The sequence below is a fragment of the Bradysia coprophila genome, unplaced genomic scaffold, assembly GCF_014529535.1.
Source record: "Bradysia coprophila strain Holo2 unplaced genomic scaffold, BU_Bcop_v1 contig_138, whole genome shotgun sequence".
Classification (NCBI taxonomy): domain Eukaryota; kingdom Metazoa; phylum Arthropoda; class Insecta; order Diptera; family Sciaridae; genus Bradysia; species Bradysia coprophila.
In genome coordinates this window covers 841,851-859,896 of record NW_023503409.1, presented here as the reverse complement: position 1 = coordinate 859,896, position 18,046 = coordinate 841,851, and the positions used below count along the sequence as shown (strand labels likewise).

The 18,046-nt window shown below is 34.6% G+C and overlaps 2 protein-coding genes across 6 annotated transcripts; one reads left to right on the top strand and one right to left on the bottom strand.

The window, feature by feature from the left end:
- Positions 1-21: 21 nt before the first annotated feature.
- LOC119073291 lies at positions 22-1,415 on the bottom strand. The gene is made up of 3 exons (XM_037178677.1): positions 1,199-1,415; positions 195-566; positions 22-133 (listed from the first exon to the last, which is right to left on the bottom strand). The coding sequence occupies exons 1-3, from the start codon at positions 1,221-1,223 to the stop codon at positions 93-95; spliced, it is 438 nt and encodes a 145-aa protein (XP_037034572.1). The 5' UTR covers positions 1,224-1,415; the 3' UTR covers positions 22-92.
- Positions 1,416-9,690: 8,275 nt separating this feature from the next.
- On the top strand, positions 9,691-13,130 carry LOC119073253. 5 transcript variants are annotated; one of them, XM_037178618.1, is made up of 7 exons: positions 9,704-9,848; positions 9,922-10,551; positions 10,611-10,694; positions 10,759-10,954; positions 11,062-11,471; positions 11,538-11,798; positions 11,941-13,130. In XM_037178618.1, exons 2-7 carry the CDS (start codon positions 10,156-10,158, stop codon positions 12,997-12,999), a joined length of 2,406 nt encoding a protein of 801 aa, XP_037034513.1. In that variant the 5' UTR covers positions 9,704-9,848; positions 9,922-10,155; the 3' UTR covers positions 13,000-13,130. The 5 variants fall into 5 exon arrangements, with proteins under 5 accessions (XP_037034510.1, XP_037034513.1, XP_037034512.1 ...); XM_037178617.1 differs by having other exon boundaries at positions 11,535-11,798; XM_037178615.1 differs by having other exon boundaries at positions 9,691-9,848; positions 10,216-10,551; positions 11,062-11,798.
- Positions 13,131-18,046: the final 4,916 nt, after the last annotated feature.

Below are 18,046 nucleotides of genomic sequence, written 5' to 3'. Positions count from 1 at the left end.
CATAACAAAACGAATCTTAGTTTAATTGAGCTTTTATTGACTATTTGCCCGTTACAACGTAAAAAAGAAAAATTCAATTTCGAAGACCTGTTCTACAATGGATTGCACGTACCGATGCGAGTTTGTTGAACAGCTGAAATAATTTTTGTTTTAAAATAATTTTCTGCAAAATGTCTAAAGTTCATAGGTCTTACGTTGCCAGCTTGGATCCACTCTTGGCCCGCAAAAGTTGGCACAATTCAGTTTTTGTTGATTGTCGTAGTTTACGTTATCGCTGCCACAAACTGGATTATATTCGTTAGTAGTCGGGCACATATTAGCCAAGCACTGACGATATGCCGGCGATCTAGTAGTAACTGTTGCTGGCGTTGTTGACTGAAGCGGAACATTTACCACTGTTGTCGAGGGTCCGGATGTGAATGGCGGAAAATCATTAAACATGGGTCTTGGTCGATTCGGACGACTCGGTTGAACATTATCAAAGTTTTGTCGTTGTCCTAAATCTACCTCGTCCGGGAATCCAAAATCTGATTGAGGGTACGACAGAGAAACGGCCACGATTGCAGCTGGAAAGTAGACGGATTTTATTTTATTAGAAAATTTACATGCACAATTGTAGACAATTCTCATGGTAAACCGCCGCATGACTCAGAATTTACTCGATATAATGACACTGTAGACGAAAAATGAAATCGCATAATTCATTTTCCATAGTGGATCTGGATTTTTAATTGCAACGTTGCTACATTCGAAATTTAGAACATGTGAACATATAGTCGTAGTCTTGAGTCGTACGTTTGATGTAAAGGCAGTAATGACTCTTTCAATTTGTAATCAACAACGATTCATCACGTAATGCTGATCCACTGGAATATATAATTGATGCTTCGTTTAATTAAGTCACATCAATTAAATTCTCGTTTCGATGTTTGCATTGCTTGTTGAAAAATTGAAATAAAAAACACACCAGTGACCCCAGTGACTGTTTTGTATTTATATGACTCGGTACAAGGTTAAGACGTGATTTTGTCTGCTTTACTTGCAGAAAAGAAATGCAAACATTATTTTTCTTGTTGGGAATTTCCGTCATTCAACAAGGAAACTCTGTTAATACATTCAACACGTTAACTCACAAAAACTACACAAAAACTACACAACATTATGAACAATAGTTATTTAACTGAACGCATTTTCTTACCGAAAACAACAAAATATCTCAACATCACGATAACCTTCGATACTGAAATCCAAACAAAAGTAAATCTTCTACAACACTGACCGACCGTTTCGTAAAGTAATATCTTGTTGCTGATCGTAAATATATGAGTGTGTGATGTCTCGTTCGCATCTGTATACTAACCGACAAGAAAATGACTATATTTTGCAACACATCAACCTCTGAGACGTTTTGGTCAGTGATAGTGAAGATACCTGTTTGAGAATATTTATGTACGAAGTGTACAGGGTGAATCTACAACGTTTCGTTGAATTATTTCATTGTGGTTGTATATGATATTTGTTACTCTTTTTGCTTACGGCAACAATGTCTTATCGACAGCAAAGGTAATAGTAATTTCAGCACGAGCATTGAGTTAAATATAATTTTCACATTTTTAACCTGTTACAGTCGGCAAGCTTATATATTATTATCGGATCTATTACTTCAATCGATCGAAGTATTTTTATCTGTTGATTTCAAATCTTGTACTTCAATTTTTTAACATGCATTTTACTATAAAAGACCATATTACCCTGATATTGTCCTAATTTTTTTCGTAGTTATCGATAACAGATGAATAGTCGTATGGTTAAAATTTTGGGAATTTTGACCGACATATCTTTCTTACCATTAGTTTTAACAAGCATGTGCCCATTTTAGAAGGAGTTAGAAGCGGAAAATAAAATAAGGAGTACTGAAAATAGCTATTTTCTGTACGATATGCACAATTTTCCAGCTTTTCACAAAAGTTATGGCTCAGACAATTGGACTATCTATTGGAGAGCCGTTACATTTAGACCGACTGGGACTCTTAAGTTCATCTATTCCAAATATTCATAAAACATAAAGCTTGTTCTCGTCAGCAGCTTGTACTATCGCTTTATTTTTGCCTACGACTAATGTTTGCAAAAGTTCCTGATTTTCACTTTATACTTTCAGGGTTAGCGTTAAATATTTTAATATTTAATGTGCGCTCTTTCTTACTGGTAGTGAACAACAATATGTTAACAGAACAATAATAAAAAAAATTAAATTTAGTTTTAAGGAATTATGAATTTATTTTTCGCGAAATTGTGTTGGCTTATTTCTATGTCCATTTTATTTCGAAACATATGACGTCTAAATCGACGTATGGCACTATTTAAGTAAATAATATCTCCGTCATGAACATTGAAGGCATAATAGTTTCACTGATACCGCTCCATCTCATAAGGAGAGTAAAGTATGACATTTGTTTAATAATAAGGAATCAGCTGTTCCTTTGACAACAGCTTGTAGCAGCAGACTCTTTTCACAACAGTTTGTAAAAGCAAATACTCTTTTACACCAGATTTTAAGAGGAAACACCAGTTCCTTTTAAAACAGATTTAAAAGGCAGCAGCAGTCTCTTACAGATGTTTGTAAAACGAAGCAGAGTTTATTTTACAGCTATTTGTAAAATGAAGTAGCAGATTATTATTTTCGCAACAGTTTGTAAACGGAGCCACGGCGTCGCGGTCATTTACTACATTGTATATGTAAATTCTGGTACAATGTACCAGTGGTACATTAGGTATTAAAATCAGTGCAATGCCTTTTCTGTTTTTTTGTGGTTTCGTTTGTGAAATGTGACCGAATGCACTTGTTGAAAAACCGAAAGTGCGATTTGTCTCTATAATACTGTGGCTATGCACACTCAGTGCGATTAGTCTCTTTATGATAGAGTAGCAATTCGCACTGAGTGCAAATAGTCCAAGTACTATAAAGAGACTAATCGCATTGAGTGCGAATAGCCTTTTCGTTTTTCTTATGTATGATTCGTAACACTGATGTGAAATGCTTTCAGCATGAGCCAATGACGTTGAAATGGTGTGGCGCTTAAAAATACTACCTCAAAAAATAGATACCCGTCTAAGACCATCAGCTGCTGCTTGAAATCACGCAATTTAAGCGAATCCTACGTGTATTCTCCTATGTGGTTTCTCCTCCTTATTCGTTAACATTAAAATTGGATTTTAGTTAGCAAAACGTTGCAACGTTTAAGAAGAAAATCAGATAATCAAATAGAGTTATGGAAATTGGATCATTCCATGTTCATTTTCATTTATTTCAGTAAAAAAACATAACAAACGACAGAAAAAAACGAATAAATTATCAAACAAAAAATTAAACAAGAAATCTGCAGATTTCAAAACTTTCATGGCTTTTTGCTGTCTTCACAACTTCCAAAATGTTTAATGGTCAGCTCTGAAAAAAAGACAAGATCATTAATATCTGTGTGAACATTTCCACCAAAAGTTATTGTACTAACGTAATTGACCGCAAATCTTTGCACATCGGAATTTACCAACATTCATGTAAGTGTGATCGTTTGATCCGCAAAGAGGATCATAATCAAGATTGACAATATTCATCAAGCACGTAGTTTCACAGGAGTCATTTAGTTTGAACGACGATCGATTTTTGTAAAATTTCGTTGTTTTCGTCGTGGTTACTTCCACCGGAGTAACGAATACCGATGGAGTCTCACTTTCATATTTCTTTTCAACATTTTCCTCACCATATTGATCCGGAACATTTTCGTTTGCACTCTGCTGCCTATCCGATTCTGCTTCAATTTCACGAACAGGCTTCAATCGAGTTCGGGTTTTTAGTTTGTCGTCAGAAGCAGCAACTCGTAGCGAAACTTTTGGTTGGAAAGATGGAACTTTATTGTCAGCTACTGCAACAGTCATACTTGTAAAGCTTGATTGAGGAGACGGACTATGACTCGGCAGTGTAAAGTCGTCCATCAAGTGATGGGTGTAGGCCATTTTTTCTTTTTTAGATTTAATGAACTGTTGGTTTTGGTATTGTTTATTTTCCACGGCATGCATCAAAGTTGGGGATGTGATTGAGGAAGTTGGAGTCCAATCATCCGAATTCGAAGGAACTATAAACAGAAAATTAGTTAAAGTATCAACTTGATGTGAATATCCAGGCCGTTCTTACTGTCGGTCAAGCTGGTCTTCGATGGGCTGATATTATCTGCGAAAGACACTAGTGGCGATGCTCGAAATTGAGGTGTCATTTGCTGAGGGGGTTCACTCTTAATATTTCGTTTCTTTAAAAATCCAGCAGGTCGTTGATGCACTACATTCGGTCGGGGATAACGATATGCCAAATTGGATTGTGTTGAAAATTTCTTTATTGTCTGCGGTTTTTGAATGGTTTTGATGAAGTAATTAACGTTCGGAGGAAGTGAGATATATTTGGGCGGCTCTACTTTTCGACTATTTCCATGATCTATTCTAGTTACAACTTGACCGAAGTGCGAGATAAATTCTTTAACAACCCTCTCATCGTCCACACCACCATCTGTAATAGTTAATGAATTATGAAAAAAAGGTGAACTTAATGACTACTAACAGTATTACATACCTGTTTTTGCCCGAATGACAAAGCCATTCCCCATCATTGATGGCGACATTTGCATTGGATTACTCTTTCGATTCGTTGGATATCTCATTCCCGACTTATCTTTGGTTACTGGACGAATCAAAAATATTGGTTCTTCGAGACCTGAGAATCGTGGTTGTCTTGCATCGGCATCGTTCTCTTGATTCGTCTCGGAATCGGCTCTACATGTGTGCAACACTACTGAAGAAATGTATGAATATTTAAGTGTTCTAGCAAAACATGGAAATTGATGGAAAATCAATCAAAATAAAAAGCCTGAAGAAAGGTCTTTGTAAGGATAGTGTGAGAAATATGACAACAGAAAAACTGCAACTGTGGCTGATCTAGACACAAAGTAAGATTTATTCTCACTATTAGAAAGGTATTCCATTTCAATGTTTGAATCTAATATTTATCGACATATGAGCACCAAAATGGATGTAGTGTTAACGGTGCTGTAATTTTCATATCAAAAGCCTCGATCCAGTTATATTTCTTCTATAACATAAAGCGTTGTATAACAATCCATTGGACAATAGTCATTAATTCAACGTGCATCCACTCATTCAAGTCCATTTAATTTATAATTTGAGATCAAACAAACCAAAATCCATAGATTATCTTCACTTTCATTGTGCATAGCACACGCTCATTATAAATTGACAAATATCAAAATCGGATTTCAATAAGAAGACGAAGCTTTTTTTTAAATAATTCTATTCACCTATGTGAATATATATGTGATAAAAAAAAGAGAAATGATATTTAATCTCCGCAACCATCAAAATTCGGTGAAAATGTTTATAAATTTATTGTAACTTTTTTATTTGAACAATTTTCTGTCGAAAAGTTGAAATCCATTGATTACATTGTTTCGTTGATTCGGTTTGTTTTGTGACTCGAATTATAACGTTGTAATGGTCGTAATTTTTACCAATCATAAAATTAACTTTTCAAGGCACACCGTAAACAATATATGAATTTGTTTCGTCTTTTTTTACTATGAGAATTCTAATTGCTTGATTGAATTAATGAAAACAGCCAATTGAGGCTGAATTGATCGCCCAACCAATAAAAAAAAATTGTTTGGGGACGCTCGACTTCATATCCAAGACACGAGTGACGAGAAATACTTTCATATTCGATTAAATAATTGATTTTTTTTTTTCAAAGATTTATATTTCACCTATCAACATATTGGACCTTACGCCGTAGCAACTAACTTAAAAAACAAACTGCATTAGCTTCCTCGCCAACAATAACAATTGCAATGATTAGAATTGCACAAATATTGCCATATATTTACAATGAACATGATACTGTAAAGGGTCAGAGAAATTAGTTTTCAATGTAACGTTTATCCTCACACAGGCTCAGTATCTTAATTATAGTTAGTCGTTTTTGTACTTTTCTCGAAGATTAATTTTTTTTAAACTTGGTTGTATGCTAATAAGGAGATCTATCATCTGTTATCAACGACAACGCCTTCAGGAATGAGCGACAACCTCAAACTGATGTGGTCTTACACGCACGGAATTTTGAAAACCGATACGTTTTATCTTTCTGTGTTTTGCTTGAATTTTTGATTTCTCCATATAAAAATACATGCAAAATTCACAAAAAAAAACCAGTTAACCAGAAAGCAGAAAATGTGTCGGTTTTCAAAATTCCGTGAGTGTTTATAGCAAAATGCATTTTTTTTAATGAAACAAAAGATTTGAAATCAATCTATCGAAAATACTTAAATACTCAAATGAAGTAGTAGATCCGATAATAAAACTGCTGATATGCTTGCGGTCTGTGAACAATTTATCCATAAGCAAGTTTGGTGGTAACCGAAAAATAAATTCTCTAATTTTACTTAGAAACACCGTTAACAAACATATTTTTATGGAACATATCTGATGAAATAAATGGTTTCAATAGTGTCACCTTTCAAATCAAATAGATGGAAAATGCTTTATCGCTGTTTTTGAACTATTTCCGAACTCTATGCAGGAGGAAACTTTAACGTTTATCATGTTATATTGTGTCAATATAAAGATTTTTTGTGTAGATTTGTCAGGTTGGTGTCCTGCTGAACTTCCTTAATTCAAATTTCTTCTGTTCACCAAGATAGAAATTAAGTGGATAATTTAGTGCAGCCCAATCACTTTAAAACTGTTTTTATTTATCAATTCCCTTCGGGTAAAACGATAAATTAGAATCGACTTCTGTTCACAAAATATTAACAAAATGTGAAAAATTCACAGTTCGTGCTCAAAATAGTTCACATCTGTACTCGAACTGTGTATCATTTGTTCACATGTTCTTGGTTTCTGTGCACATTTTGAGTTGTGTACAGAATGTGAACACTCTGTACACCTGAATTTCCTTTGTAAACAGAATGTGAACACTCTGTGCTCTGGAATTTTAGTGGACAGAATCTTCATTTTTTAGCCAGGTGGATTATATATATAAAAGTGACGACATTACCCATCCAGATCACAGCACAAACAACCAGCGAATTTTTCATTTCTTTTTTTTGATGTATTTAACAACTTCGCACTTAACTTAACCAAAAATTATTTAATTGAATTCCGGTATTGCTAATTTAAACTATTTTATCTATCTACGATTCGACCAATATTAAAAGAGATGTGTTAGTTTCACCGTTCGATAGACAAATAAACCTTGATCTTGACTTTCGTTGTGAGTTAAATTGTTTTTAATGCTGTTTTCCAAAAATATGCTCAAAAGTGTGAGAAAAAGTTGTCTTTCTACAAGATAAACAAAATAGAAGCATAATAGAAGCACCTCCAAGTGCCGAATTATATATTTCTTTCATCTGAAGACGAGAGTGGCTATACCATAATGAAAATACAATTAATGTGTTTTTTGATTGTGTTTGTGCTTTTGAAATTCATGTAAATAGCGACGAGTCGAGAAGTTTATTACTTACCTTAAATAAAATCACCAAAAAGTCTTCCTATCATATTTGTATCAATGAATGGTTTTAAAACGAGATTGAACTTTGTCAACGAAAACTGATTTTCTGGCTACGAATTATAAGGATCCAAGTTCTATCAATAAACCATTAAAATTGTATAGTATAGTTTGATCGTAAAATCGATGAAGCGAACATTAGTAGCTCTTAACAAGTCATAAATAACTCTCGAGGACTCATAGCATCATCATAACTCTCATCATCATAAATCGAGCATTTATTGCTTTCCCACGGTGCGGTTGAATTAATTTTAACTGAGCATTTCGATGCACTTTTGATATTTTTCGATATTATTAGTCAGCTCGGAGCCCTGAACAAGGTTCCACAAAAATTTTTGATTTTCATCCGTATTTTCGGTGACAGTGGTGCATCGTCCATCCTGTCTACAGAGAGAGTGGAGGAAAACTGGTTGTGGTTTCAATCGATAGTGCCTGAAATTATAATAACAATTGTACAAAAATGTGGTACCCTAAGTGCAAGTGAAGCCGACAGAGACATGCTAAAGTTGAAAAAACGTGATTTTCAAACAGTCATAGAGGCGTGGATACATGAGGGATGAAGCTAATAAATAGTTCTAGCAGTAGAGCAACATTTCCTCTACCAATGACCAAAAAATTATTTTTGGAGACCAACTACATAAAGGCCGACAGTAGCTCAAAGTTTTTCCCTCATATTTGGTAAAATTTGCAGGTTTCAGAGGTACCTGAGACGCACTTATTAAAATTTTTTGTAATTAAAATGGTTAATTCTGAAATGCTGGAAGTCTCAGCTGTCCATCGACACCACACATGCAATGACTCATGTCAACAGTGCCGATATGTTGCGATATGTTTCTCTCTGTAGACAGGATGGACGATGCACCACTGTCACCGAAAATACGGATGAAAATCAAAAATTTTTGTGGAACCTTGTTCAGGGCTCCGAGCTGACTAATAATATCGAAAAATATCAAAAGTGCATCGAAATGCTCAGTTAAAATTAATTCAACCGCACCGTGTTCCCCACGTAAGACTAATTTGTAAATTTGTAAATTTCGGCGAATCTCGCTAAAATTGTGGTTGACTGCACTTAAGTACACTGGAGTAACTGAACTATTGTTTTAAGTTTTTCTTACAAAATACAAAAGAAACGCATTGCAACCAAAGGATGAAATGTGAACAAGTTAAATGATTTTCCTAAAAATTCATCTAAATAAACTCTGTGTTTATAGACAAAGAAACAGATATCAAATTGAACATGCAGAGAGAGAAAAGTGAAATTCGAGATGAAGCCTCTGTGTTGGAAGTTTTTGTGGTTTGTAAATAATTACATAAAAAAATTGTTTAACAAATGAAAATCTAGATTTTTAACCAAAATTTCAGAAAATACAATTCGAGATTTTCATTTGTTCAACGAAATTCTTATGGAATCAATACACAATAACTCCCAAATTAGAAAACGTCTCGAATTTTTCTTTTCTTTCCCTGTATTTTCGAGAAACTCATGAAATTGCTCAAAATTGATAACATACCGACGCCGAGCAGACAATTTCATTCAACGAAACAAATGTTCAATTCAATTCCAGAGAGTGGCAAGTTACAGGATAACAGGATACTACATAATACAGTACGAAGAATTTTAAAAATGAGACATAAATGTATGTGGCTTACAACAGTATTGCGAAAGAATGTCCCAGATACTCCATATCTGGCACTTACAGTTTTCAATTTAGTTTCAATGCGAATTAGAGTAGGGAAAGTGTTGTGATCATCAACTAAGCTTGAACAGTTTCGTTGTTGTCCGTTGAAAATACGAAATAAGCCAAGTATAATGTAAAACCAATAAATTTGACTATGATCAATTAAAATAAAACAAAATTAATGAATAAGACACCGAAAAAGTTTCATTCTTTTGGTTGGGAGGTTGGGCCATGTTACAATAATAAAATAATAATAATAATAAAATTCTCCCAACTATTGTGTGTGGATTCATTCACTTTTGTATCCACTCATTGTGAATTTTTAACATTCATTCACGATAACACGCACTCTTATTGTATGTTTCTCGAAGTACCACCAACTTCACCACAGTAATTCGTTGAATTGTCAAAGTTATAAAAATATATATTTTGCATACACGTAGAAACTTTAATTTCGCAAAATAGAAAACTATTCCTTTTGTTTATTGCAAAAAATTTCGAACTAAAATTAAGCTATTGTCCTCAATATGTCTATTGTAAGTGATCAGGTACGTTTATACGAACGTTTTTACCTAAAGTTTTTGTTTAAAAAGGACCAAAATGTTGTTACCTCAATCGTAGATTATTTTTTTACGTTTTGCACGGATAAAATGTCAATGTCCTTTCGTGAAATGTTTTGGTGGTTGGGCGTACACAAAGCATTTATTTCATTATATTCCTATTGTTTTGACCAATTTGAGTTGTTAAGACTTTTGTTTATTGTTTATGGATTTTGCAACGGAAAAACTTGATTTAAAAATTTGTAATTCATTTGACTATTTATGACATGACGTGTTATTATTTTCATTTTCATTCATGAGCATAACTCATGTATTGTGTGCTAATAAAATTCATCGTCAAATTCGTTTGTATCAGCACTGTGATGTACATCTGCAACTTGAAATCGAAAAGCTGAAACAGGCGTTGCTTGAAAAGCAATCTGAATTGATATCTATGGAAACGGCTTGTTTGCGCGAAAGTGACCGACAAGTTGAACTAGAGGACAGCATTATTGCATGGCAGGACAAGTACGATCGGTTGTATGAATCGCATAAAAGAGTCCAAAAAGTGAATCAAAATTTGGAGGATAAATTGTTGAAACTGGTAGATAGAAATTCTGGAGAGCGTGCACAATTGACTAGTGATGTGGCAACTCTTAGCGTTAGATTAGCACAGGCCAATTACAATATTGCAACACTGCAGCGAGAGATAGTGAGTTTTCATGCGATTGCTTGATAATAATTTTTTCTTATAAAACTTATCAATTTCAGGAGAGATATAAAACTGACATGAGTCTGGCAATTCAGTTACTACAATGCAAACCTGACCACTTTGTATCGCAAAAAGTTATATCGGTAATTCCAATGGTCTGGAAAGATTTCGTTCGAAATTTCTATTTTTTTTTATTACAACCACCAGCTTCCACCTGAAATACAATCAAAGGTAGCTCAATATATGAGACTGGAAACTACTTCACATTCTGACTCAGAGGGCAGTGTGAGTAATTTTGGAGCTGCTACATCTGGCTCGTATAGAGTTTTACCAGCATCCGATAGTCCACCGCCAGTATGTCCATTCCCACCTACAGGCATGGTTTATTCAATGAGGGGGCACGGTAAGCTTAAACACAGTAGTAAGGAATTAAGTTGAAAATCCAATGCCACTTTTCCGGACGACTCTTGAACGACATTTGAGTTAAAATAAAATAATTTTCAAATTCAGATCAAACAACGGACCCCGACCAACAGATGATATCACCATCAGTAATGGCCAGATATCTGGAGGAAGAATTAAAATCTAGCGACATAAAACACTGTGACACATGTTTGTGTGTGAGACGAGACATGACCGTACTGGCCACCAGCGTCCAATCTTATACAATTGGCACCCAAACTGTTCTTCATGGCGATGCAAACAATTCGTTATGCTTGCGATGCAACAATAATTTAAATTCGCCGTCGCGCACAAATAGTCCGTACATCATGAAATTAGTCAAATCTAGTGACTCTGTTATATCGGAGACAAAGAGCAGTGTGTCTGGTTCAAATGACAATGACAAATTGTTTGTGCCAGCCAAGAAAGATGATCTGACAGTCAACCCAATACTGGGACACCATCGACTGTGTGATATTGTAAGCGATCGCCCACCGAAAATTTTGAATAATGACGAATGTGATGATTTGATATCATACCAGCAGCCGAAAATGTTGCACACCCTTCCGGCGCCTGTTCAGAAAAAATCTCCCACACAACTGAAATCGAGCGAAAATTTTGCACCACATACCAACTATACGAGTGCCAGTCGTAACGGTTGCAATCGAAGTGAACGGATGGGTCATGATACGGGAAGTACGAACAGCTTGTGGAGCAAGAGCAGCAGTAATGCAAACAATAACAGTTCAGTGGACGGAGCTCGAATGTTCGAAACGTTTAATCGAAATCTCATCAAATCGATTAAGGTGAGAGAACTATTGTCAGGGTAAATGTTTTTCCGTGTGGGTTGCACTGATTCTGTACTTGTTAATTGATGGAGTTAGACATAATTCTCCTTCCATTCCCATCGGAATAACATTTTACATAAAATTGGTATTTTTCTTCCAGGCTGACAATCCGAAGATTTCCGGACCTCGGCTATGTGCGATGCGAATTCAAAATGGGTCGAACAACATTCTACTGGACAATATTGAATCGACAACATCACCCATAATCTATACCCGGCGATCTCGGTTTTTGGACGATGAGTTGGACGAAACAAAAGATGTTATAACATCCAGCCAGTGTGACATTCCAACGGAAATATCATCCACTAACATTTCGATGGTAATGCCAAACGGTCAGCCGTCGCTCATTGATCAATCCATAAAAGGGAACAAAAGTGATGTGGAAAATTCGGTAGCTAGTTCAATAATTCCAAAGAAAAACGATTTATTCGTGTCGAATGCAAAAGACATAAATCTAATGGATCATATCGATACAGTGCGGCATCACCACCGTTTAGATAAAGTTGAAAATGAGACAATTTTGAGTAAAAATGTTAACAAAATGAGTGCACAATCAACTGAACTAGAAATGCAAGACAACGCTTTTTTACGTCGACAACAGTTAACACGGGTCGCCGAATGGGTTCAAAATAATCATTTAGAGAATATTGAGCCAATTTCGTCACAAAGTTCCATGGATGCGGCATCAATAGATTCAGGCTATAAGACCAAGGTGAATAATAATTGTGCCGATACAAAGGTCATGTTATTGGATGGTGATAATTGTCTACACAATGCCGATAACGGTAACATTGTCAGCGATAATTCGCTGAGTGATGATGTGAAACAAATTGAATCAAATTTTGCTCAACTCAACAATAATTTGATCAATTTGAATGAACACATCAATGGTATGGATAGGCATAGCTGTGTTAGTGCGACCACGAAACAATCGGTCGGTAGTCAATGCTTTCCGAAAAATCAAAATGCTCAACTAGATTTAGCCCAAATGGAATACAACGTGAAGCAATTTCTGTTGAAGCAAAATGAATGGTCGAACAATAGGAAAACCAGTGGGGGTGATGAATTGATTGAGGAAAATGCAGGAAATGGTACAGATTTAGCGTCCGATTTGTCATTAGCAAATAAAAATCCACACAGAACTGAAACCAATCTTTAGAAGACAAGGGAAACTATTATGCCGTAGTAGTAATTCGCCGTACTCAATTGCTCAAAAGCTTTGATCTTTTATTGTTATTTCCCGACGTCGTATCCGAACGTATGTGTTTACAAAGGGATGTGGCATGTCACTAAAGAGACGATCATCACACAGTGGTACTTTTTAACACTTACGTGCGGGAACTTATACAGCTCTCTGTTTGTTCATGAAATCTTCGTACGACGTCATTCCAAGACATTAGAGCTGATTCAGTAATATACAATTGTTGTGTTAGTCTGAGTCTGATACATCTAGTGCCCAACTCTAAGCATTCCATGTAAATATTTGGCTTTGATTTACTGCCATAAGCTTGATGCCATACGTCTTCGCACGCATTGTGCGAAATGCCATATACTATAATACGAATCGCCCCCCTCTTTTTTGTGTAATTCAAGCGATGTTTTGTTTTATATAAGTTTGTTCAGCCGTTCAGCGCGTCGTCAATTCGTCTATCGTTACCAAAGTGAAGTGTAATTATTTAAAGAAAAAGATTTTTATCCTTAGAAACCATGCTCATTTCTTATAATAGAATAGAATAAAAACTTAACAAAAGAAAAACCCTTGTGATAATAACGATTAACCAATAAGACCATGAAGGTTTAAGGCAAAATCGAATTGAAATTTACAGCGCGCATTTACGACACATTTTAATTTTGTGATTTTTTTTTTTATTCAAATTTCTGTTATTCGCCAGTTTTCTAATTTCTTTCAAATTTTTAATGATTTCCTTAAATAGTGAAAATATTAAGCGTCTCCTCATCTGTGTCTAAACTGCATTCCGAATACCATACGATATCCCTTTCATCGACTAAAGGAAGGCGAGGGGGAAACTATGCGAGCGAATTCTGGGACAGGTGCTATTTGCTATTGGTACCAATAGATGCCAATAAACAGCAATGGCGCCAATAGACACTTATGACGCTAATAGACATTAGACACCAATCGCGTGTGCAAATTATGTGTATCCATGGTATCCAGGATACCGGGAAATTTCTGAAATTTTTTTTAGGATACCGAGAAATCGAATTATAGCTGCACAAACCAGCGGGAAATGTATGTAGCGGGATGTCACTTTTACATTTTTGGATACCGGGAAATCCGGGAAATCTTGACTCAGATACCAGGATGAAAACATAATTTGCACACGCGACACCAATAGACGCCAATACTTACAAATAGAAAGAAATAGCGGCAATTCACGCTAATAGTCGCCATAATATACGGGTTCATCGGCATGTATTAACGTACTATTTCATTATATTGGTGTAACTATTGATGTCTATTGACATGTATTGGTGTCTATTGCTGTCTATTTGCGTCTACTGGTGACTGTACCAAGAGAGAACTACGCGGGAAAATGCTTGGTCATGTGGATTTGCTATTGATGCCAGGAAGTTGGAACAAGATTTGCTCTCGTAGTTTCCCCCTCGAAGAAAGGTTATGATAATATATCATGCCAATGTTCTTGTTCTTACGAAATCAAAGAATCTGTGAAATCATTACACTATGGAAATACATAGAACGTGAAACAAATAACTAGAAATTTTTTAAATGTTTGGTAATTTACCACCAACTATTTCGTTCCCAGGGTCTATTATTGAGGATTTTGTCAATAAACTTCGTTAAGCTAAAATTCTAGTAAATTCAGAACTTCGATAAATCCGGAAACTGCTATAGACAATTTATACCCAGTAATAGACCCTGTTTGTTCCATATTGATGTTCGCGTATAATTTACGACCAGCGTCATCATCATCACCATTTCCTGAAGATGTTTGGAAATAGATTAATAAATGTGAATTGATTACCACTGTAAATTCTAAATTGTTTTAATCAGAAAATCTAAACGAGTACTCGATAATTATCATTAAGTGTTCAATAACAAAACAAATGACGTGATGATTTACATTATAAACATTTACTCTGCTATCATTATACACACAACAATTCCATCATATCAATATAAAAATTAAATTGAAAACAACCAAAATTATCCAATCAATGGGTGTAAATTAAAAAAAAAATATCTTAGATTTTTAATGTCCGATAAAAAACAAACCTTTTGTGGAAAAGAAATTCATTCAAGGAGAAAATAATTGTGCGTTTATAAGTTGGCATTTAATTTATATTTGGTATATTCGGTCAATTTCATTAAAATTATTTTTATGTTTTCGGAAAAGAAAAACGTTACAACAAAATCAAACAAAATGCACATCATGAAAAATTTATAATTGTAAAAATTGCACAAACCGTTTACGTCAAAATAAACCTTATAAAAAACCCGCTGCTCTCGTTTCTTTTTTTGCGTAAGTGGTCGAAATTTGTGGGTAATTTTCAGTAATTTTATAGTTCATTAACAGTAGCTGGTAGACTCTTAGATAAAGTGTTCAAGGATGTAATGTCATAATTGGTGTGATTTTATCAATTCAGAGCAAGTAAAAATTGCACATAAGGACATAGAGTTTATGTGCCAACTCATTGCAGCTTATAGGTATACCATTCGGAAGTCTATATTAATATGCCATGAAAACAATCTTAATACCGAAACGGGCCGAAATCAATTCTATGTCTTTATTACACAATAGGGTTCCCTGTTACTATGGTTCCATCGATACTTGATGTATGACAAACAGCAAATTTTATACTCAAACTTCGCATTCCGCATCAGTTGTAGATCTTTGATAATGACTTCTATAGATCATTTTCATTATATGGTACTTGTCAACATGTCAACGTAACCCCACTTAATTTTTCGTCAAGTAGTCCTTAACCTCAATCAATTGACGTTAACTGCGTTCAATTTACTGATTTTTATATGAAAATCGTTCGTTCAATACATTCGATATTTTTCGACATGTCTGACAGTTGGGATCGTGTCTGACGTTTACAAGGTCATGAAAATGATCTATTTACGATCTCTTTTTGTCCACACTGGCAGAAAATTGAACAGGTAAATATACATACTGAAGGTTACGCTGAGGGAATAGCAAGAAATACGGATCCAAAGTTTCGGGTGAATATAAGATTTTTTATGTTGCACCCGTGACATTTAACATGATCATTTTGTTGGAACTGCGTTGTTTAGTATTGAGTGTTGGTATGTGTTGCAACCTAACAACGTGAATTTGACTTGTGTCCAACATTATAAAGATTATATTCACCCGAAACTTTAGATCCTTGTGGTCTTGTAGATTTGCATTACCTTCAGTATGTATATTTACCTTGGCTATGACCGGTAGAACTCCCGATCATAAAATATTTACATTACCTATAAAAGCTAACATTCGTCCGGCACGTTATCTGCCGCAAATAATTTTTGACAGATTGTCTACTTACAGGGGCAAGTTATTGCTCACAGATGATTTCTGACACATCATGTGACATGATATCTGTCATCTAACTTTTCTTAACATTATGATCAGTAGTTCTTATTGGACATATATTTGCCGCAGGTTAATGTGAAAAAATACTAGCGGAATATTTTTGGTCTCGACATTCTTTACATCGATGCAAAGTCTAGGTCTAGGCCAAATATAAGTGACTTAGTGTAACGTTTCTTTATCCTATTTACAGGATATTATCTCCAAAACCTATTAAGTACTATATCACCCCTCGCATATTTGTATTTTGTTCTAGCCATATAAATAGATCAATATAATATGAAAAATATTTTCTGTTCATATCGAGTATAAGATTTGAAATTCACACATGCTATAAGGCCTGGGGTTATTTTTGAAATTTTGATCTACCAAAATTATCGAAATCTACCAAATTTACCAAAATTTACCGAAGAATGTTTCGGTAAATTTTTTGGTTAATTTTTAAAATCTACTGAATTTACCAACACTTCCCGAAAAATGTTGTCGGTAATCGAATTCTCAATGACAGGCCTTGTATATAATGCTAAATAAACAAGCTTATGATTGTCATTTTTTTGCTAGTAAAAGGTTAAAAGCGGTAAAATTGGTTAGACTATTCCCTCTATCGGCTATTTTTTGGCCATTTGAGTTCAAGATAAAAAAAATGAAAACAAACAACAAGTCATTATCAGTAAAGATAAAGAGATCAAACTTCTCCAGAATGTCTTTGGCCACCCACTATCACCCTGAACATTAACATAATCCTTCACACACACCCATACTACTCTTTGAAATTATTCAAATAATAACAAAAGAATTAGACTAATACTTCTACGAAAGGTTATCCACGTTTTTTTTCTGTATGCAAACATTTTAGTTCAAATTCAATGCCGACATTCTTTCATCCCATTCTGCTTTAAAAACTAAAAATTTATTTTCAAAAATTTCAGCTTATCGTGAGAAATCCAATTATTTTAACAAAACTTTTGTCCGTATGTAACATATATATACAGATGCGTAACAAAATCAGATATCATCTAAATTATATCGTGTAAAAAGTTCACGTAATGACAATACAGTAACTCGATGAAAGCTTTAACTTCGTGAAACGATCACTCTTGCTGAGGGGTCATTGTTATTAAATTATCAAGTTGAATTTTTGAATCGATTTGTTTTGAGACCATTGATGTATGTGCGCTTCGAGGTGTCCACTTACACCGTATACGCTTTGGTATTTATTTAAACGTTACCATTATTAGTTAATAAATGGAAGGCTTTAAGGTAATTGCCGATTACGGATTTGTTATTATTTCTTTTAACTTCAGTCCTGTCTTGTCTCAATGGAACAATAATCACAGAGCGTGTAAAATTGATGTGAAAACAATTTTGTTTAAGCAACTATTCGTCGAGATTTGTGTGTGAGAACTTTTGATTATCGGCTGCAATCCATTTCTATTCAAAAAAATTATTTATGTGAATAGAAACCGTCTAATGGTAGTTTTATTCGGCAGGTTTGTTCCGTGAATGTCATGCTGGATTATTTTGTTGAAAACTAAATTTTCTAATATTTAATCTAGAATTTAAAAATAATAATCAAATTAATTGCTGTAAAACATCAAACGAAACCGTGTGAGCATTTTTCTCAAATCG